General features: G+C 33.2%; 1 protein-coding gene across 3 annotated transcripts in view; it reads left to right on the top strand.

Moving 5' to 3' along the window:
• The window catches only part of LOC110445780 (serine/threonine-protein kinase PLK4-like), a 24,212-nt gene that overhangs the window by 7,870 nt on the left and 9,857 nt on the right, over positions 1 to 6,485 (top strand). The window contains exons 1-5 of one of the 3 annotated variants that reach the window (XM_021490559.1): positions 2,704 to 3,177; positions 4,012 to 4,107; positions 4,367 to 4,462; positions 5,377 to 5,491; positions 5,906 to 6,018. In XM_021490559.1, coding sequence (XP_021346234.1) covers positions 3,052 to 3,177; positions 4,012 to 4,107; positions 4,367 to 4,462; positions 5,377 to 5,491; positions 5,906 to 6,018 — 546 coding nt within the window. In that variant the 5' untranslated portion in view covers positions 2,704 to 3,051. Of the gene's footprint in view, positions 1 to 2,703; positions 3,178 to 4,011; positions 4,108 to 4,366; positions 4,463 to 5,376; positions 5,492 to 5,905; positions 6,019 to 6,485 lie in introns of those variants that run through there. The other 2 variants (XM_021490560.1, XM_021490561.1) reach the window with 2 other exon arrangements.

Raw genomic sequence — 6,485 nt, 5'->3', positions numbered from 1 at the left:
CATGTAACAATTTACTGTATGCATGTAACAATTTACTGTATGCATGTAACAATTTACTGTACATGTAACAATTTACCGTATACATGTAACAGTTTACCGTATACATGTAACAATTTACTGTACATGTAACAATTTACTGTATACATGTAACAATTTACTGTATGCATGTAACAATTTACTGTATACATGTAACAGTTTACCGTATACATGTAACAATTTACCGTATACATGTAACAGATTACCGTATACATGTAACAATTTACTGTATACATGTAATAATTTACTGTATGCATGTAACAATTTTGTATACATGTACATCTGTATACCTAATTATTAATCCAGGTGGTTATAACAATTTACTGTATACATGTAACAATTTACTGTATGTATGTAACAATTTACTGTATGCATGTAACAATTTACTGTATACATGTAACTATTTACTGTATACATGTAACAGTTTACCGTATACATGTAACAATTTACCGTATACATGTAACAATTTAATGTATACATGTAACAATTTACTGTATGCATGTAACAATTTTGTATACATGTACATCTGTATACCTAATTATTAATCCAGGTGGTTACCATGATCAAACAGTGTACTACGTACATATACATGTACTGTAGTGTTTGTAAATGAACTATGAAGGCCCAATCGATCATATTTTTCAGTCATAAAAAAGTATTGTAAAACATGTTAATTCCCTAATCAGACTACTTAGAATTAGTGGTCGTTTTGTACACTAGACTATGTTGTCTGCAGGGTATTAACGACGAATGTCATACACAGCATACATAATATACATGTTCACCAGTGTACTGGGTATGGTGTGTCAAGTCCTGGTCACTGCTGGTCAGTCACCCCTCATTGGCCATATATACAAGCTCTAAATGTACCTGTGTGGTAATTCGCTTTCTATATGCACCCTGATTTAAATATATATTGAATATGATTTATTATTCATGAGGATCAACAAATCACTGACCATGTCATGAATGTTCAGTTGCAGTTGACTTTGGCTACACTTTCATTCAATTCATGAACATATTATTCAAATGTTTGTAAAATTAAGTTTTTGTTTTATTGCAAAACAATAAACAGATGTACCTTTTATTTTTTCAGAGTATTAAGTGAATTATTAATTTTTCATTTTGGATTGTTTCACACCAAAAAATCACCGTTTTGGAAATTTGGAAATATTATGGGGTTTTTCCTTTGTGTGTGGGGTTTTTTTTGGGGGGAAGGGGGGGGGGTTATTTAATTGTGTTTAATCTGATGAAAATTATTTACTTTTATGCTTTAATTATTTGTCTATGAGTACAATTTCAAACACTGCACTGCTGTATTAAAGTTTATATATATTTACAACTCCAAACATATACATGTACTTGCTAGTGCTATAAATATATATTTGTCATATTTTTATGATCAAAAATTGGCATTATTACCATATAATGTACATGTAGATATAGAGATAAATTAATATGGTGGAATGCAAGCAGATCAGACATCCAGCATATACATATATATATATTAATGTCAAGCAGGCTTTTGTACACATATATACACTCCCTGATATATAACTTGTTTTGGAGACATACATTGTACATAATGACATTCAAACTCTTGGCACCTATTGCAGATTTCAGCTTTCTTTTTGGCATCAAACTTAGGAAAATGATCCGTTGCATTAATACAGCACTTCATAATTCAGAAAGAAATTGATAATCCTGCATTTGTTCTTTACATATGCATACAAACCTGTATGTACGGTAGTTAGTGAAGGTACTGTACATGGTATTTTGTGGCAGGGTCATGATCACCTGTACATTGTGGAGCATGTCCTATTGTCCTACATACTGCAACATGAAACGTCACAGGTAAAACTAATTTCATCACAGGTACTTCATATGTAATCCAAGTTGTCGTCAGCAATTTTAATTTTATTTATACGCCATTATAATTTACATTCTGTATATCAACTAGAAACAGGATTACCAGAATTTCTTTAGAATTTTAATCTAAAATCATAAAATATATTTTTAATTTAATATTTTATGTGCAATAGTATCTATTTTGTGAAACTAGAGTAAAAAAACACAGGACAGTCAATTCTTATATTCATGGCCAGGTATGAAATGGTGAAAATGTATGGCTAGTCAGGGAATGTGTTATAAATTTAAAAAAAATAGATTATTCAATTATTGTTATTGATTAATGATAAAATAATCAGTTATATGTAGTCATTTATGAAAAAAAGATTAGGAAATAATAAAAAGTTTACAGGTTACACCTAAACCTATAACAAACCCCAGACACCAACATTTATTTTATCACAATAATCAATTTGTTGAAATTTGGAACAATTTCAGGACACTTTAATATGGGAAGTGCAGACTTAAGTTTAAGACGGTGTAAAACGTTTTGTTTATTTTCTTGACCGGTCGTCCTTCATTATAAATCATGTCATGTACGTATGAAAGTATGTACTTCTATGAATGTAATATTACAAATTTGTATTTAAATGGATTCTGTTTTTATTAATGAAAACTAAATAAATTTATGACTTGTCAACCATGTGATTTAATCCATTGGTATTCAACACATCTATTCGCCAATGAAAATGTGTTTAGGTTTGTTATGCATTGGTCAGTCATCTATGTCTGAGCTTGTATGTAGAGGATTGATCCTGTTAACCTGTGTGCACAGCACAATGGCCCAGTGATAAGACAATTGGGGGTCATTGAGACTCATTATTTATTGCCACATTATAACTGCCCACCCCTCTGACACACTGCCAGTAATCCTCAGCTAATTCCTTAGGTACACAATGACAGGATTATATAGCACAACCTGCTCAAACAGGTAGCACGTTGTCACTGAGGCCTAGTCTCATTCAACATTAACCAGCAAGATTAAACTTGTAGAGAAATGTGCGCTTTTATTTTTGTGTGGACATCAGAGGTCTGGCATTTAAAGATTGGTGTTTGTGTGTGTGTGACTGGGGAAATTTATTATGCAGTGAAACATATTCCAAAGCTATGAAATACACAAGTAGCTTTGTAGATAGTTGGTACTGTGAGAGCCCCTATCAAGTAATGTCCCCACGGGATATCTATGCATTAGATGATGTTTGTGTAGAAAAGATGCGAGAGGAATCACTACAGGTACAGTAAGACACATTGATGCTTTTGTTGACAGCCTTTCATGTACAATTATTACTTCATTCTCGTTTTACATAATAATTTCAGTTTCATTTTCAAACTCATTTGCACTATGCATGTATGTATACATTTAGTTAAGCTGGTTTGATTGATATATTGATGTATTGTTGTTGTGATACTTGGATAATTATACAAATACCTTGTACTCTACCATCATGTTAAGACACATTTATATTGCAACTACAGTAATTGTACTGTGAGTGAAAACAAACTTAATAAATGCTTCGATAAGAAATCAGAGTTGATTCATTGAGATGGAAACGAAATGTACAACATACATTATACAACATACAACAGATATAATTATTTTTTCATATTATTCCCAACAATTGATTGGCCAGGAGTGCATCACATGTCCATTGATAAAAACCGATATTGACTTGGAGCGCATGATTTTTGTTGAAGGACTGGGTGTTTCTAAAAATTGAATTATGTCGTGTCACTAAACAACTCACCGTCCAGCTTCCAAAGCTTTTTTGTTGTGGTTTTTTTTCAGATTGCTTACATGACTGTTTTGAAAATAATAAAACAATTGTAGCCTTTAACTTCGGTAGATACCTGGATTAGGCTATAATTGAATATTGTATATATGTTGTAAATTGTATCATAGTGCCCCCATTACCTAGCCCTTATTACTGTCTTGTACAGTATATCTATAAACCTTTATATATGTTCTGTTCAGTTCATACTGGTACAGATGTCTTTTTGTGCAGTATTTATTTTGTATTTTTAAAATTGTTGATTGACCCTTGACTTATGTTTCCTGCTTGTTTACAGGACTACCAGGTGTTGAACCTCCTAGGAAAGGGTGGATTCGCATGTGTGTACCGTGCTCGCGCCATCAAAACTGGCCTTGAAGTGGCCATCAAGATGGTATGTTCCTATATTATCCTGTACCATGAATTATTGTGTTTCAGATACATTGTAAATTAATGAACTTTCCATGATTCTATTATGTACATGTATTTAATTTGATCATGCAATAACAGATTCTGTTTTGTAGCTAAAAAAATAAATAAGCATCACATAATTTAGATGCTTATCTCTAAATTTTGCATTCAAAAAACAATACTGCAGTATCTACAATATAATGTATGTGTAATTAAGTATTGTTTATGTATGTCCTTTTCAGATTGACAAGAAACTGATGAAAGCAGCGGGTATGGTGGCCAGAGTAAAGAAAGAAGTAGAAATACACTCCAGATTAAAACACCCGTCTATACTTGAGGTACACTTACACTTGATCAGTATATACATACAGTAAACAAATACCTGGTACACGACTGACAGGTAAAGCTTTATAGCAAATCTGTTGTGATCCGCTATCAGAATGTTCTTTGTGACTTTAAGTTAACCTCTAAATGGATTATACACCTATACAGGTAGCATTCCTTCATCTATTTAGTTAACAGGTAATGCTTATGTTACAATATAGAACTGTATTTGTGGGCAGACTAGGCTATTTGATATTCAATCATTTTTGTATATTAATTCCTAAAATAAAGATGATTTATTATGCTTGCTAACTTAAGAATTTTATTGATTTACTAATTAATGAAAAGAAGGTAATCAATTTTAAATGTCAGCATTGAAGTGTTTTGAAGACAAAATAACAAAATATTTATATAACTAAATGTCATGAGCATGCTCACATCCTTGTGTGTACCTAATCACTATGAGTTTGATATTACCTACTTCAGTAATTGGTTATTATAACACCTGTTCAGGCCTATATCTCCAGCTAATTAGATTATTAAGTGAATTATCCGACTCATATACAATGTACAAGTCAGGGAGGTGTAACATATATTCAATTAGTTACACCTAATTGCAGGTGATTTGAGAATTGTATCACCCACTAATTAGCAAGACACACTCCAGTGATCATCGCATTCCTTGGATAACTGACCAAATTACACAGCAGGACATGCATCACTGACCTCATTTAACAGCAGGACTGACCACATTACACAACAGGACAGGCCTCACTGACTACACAGCTAGTCACGTCTCACTGACCACATTAATTAGATACAATAGGACACGCCTCACTGACCACATGACACAATATGGTTACATGTTTTATTTTGTGTTGGCGTTTGATGACCTAAACAATAAAAAAGATGTGGTGCTTTGTTACAGCTATACAACTACTTTGAAGACAACAACTATGTGTACCTCGTCCTAGAGATAAGCCACAATGGTGAGCTCAATCGCTACCTCAAGGCCAACTGCAAGGTGCTCACTGAGGCAGAAGGTATGTAGTACATCTTTTGGTTACAATTCTGGGGAAATTACTGTAGCTATATAGTGATACAGCCAGTTTTCAGGCCATTTAATACAAGATTGTGTATTTCATGCACTGATGATACAAGATGTTGTTTTACCCCAGTGGCCTGACCTTTCTCAACCTGGAACTTATTTTTTAACCATATTCTCATTATTCCCTGATCAATGTCATTTGTTGTTCAGTTAAGGTTTTTTGGAAGGAAATTATTATGTGTCCAAGATGTATGAAAGTATGATATGCATATAACATTTGCATACATGTGTATAAATTATAAAAGCACATGGTTCCTACAGACATCCAGGTTTTGTGTCTGACAGTAGGGTTATGGTTATTTATGCTTTGTAACAAGTGTGTATTTAATCAGTTTCTTATCGTTCACAGCTCAACACTTTATGCGACAGATAGTCAAGGGGATGCTGTACCTACACTCCCATGGAATCCTGCACCGTGACCTCACGTTGGCCAACCTCCTCCTCACCCGCAACATGGATGTGGTATGAATATATTTACATTTGCATGGCATTGTCACTATATAGCCTCTTTGAGAGCTGTGTCGTTGATGGGACTTTAATTACCATGCCGCACAAGACACAATTCTTAGCGTATTAATTACAACACTGACCGGAACTACAATATCCAATGTAAATAAACATGACGGCTGCTGAAATATCGCTGGGCATTGTGAGATTTGATAATGTCATTGTAACTTTATGTGCAAAATTAAAATTAAAATAAAAAACACTTTTATTACAACGAAAACAAAACCAAGGTCTGCAATATCGTACAAAATGCACATCGGTTGAAAACACCAATGCCGGCAATGGAAACAATTTTAACGCTCATGCAATTTATCAGAAATATCGTCTGTTACACTGCACTGATCAACAGGGGTTCGTTATAAATGTCTGAAATACACATATTCTATAGACCTACTGACACATATGTTACAGACCTACTGATG

The sequence above is a fragment of the Mizuhopecten yessoensis genome, unplaced genomic scaffold (genome assembly GCF_002113885.1).
Source record: "Mizuhopecten yessoensis strain PY_sf001 unplaced genomic scaffold, ASM211388v2 scaffold2369, whole genome shotgun sequence".
Lineage (NCBI taxonomy): Eukaryota > Metazoa > Mollusca > Bivalvia > Pectinida > Pectinidae > Mizuhopecten > Mizuhopecten yessoensis.
This window is presented reverse-complemented; position numbering and strand designations above follow the sequence as displayed.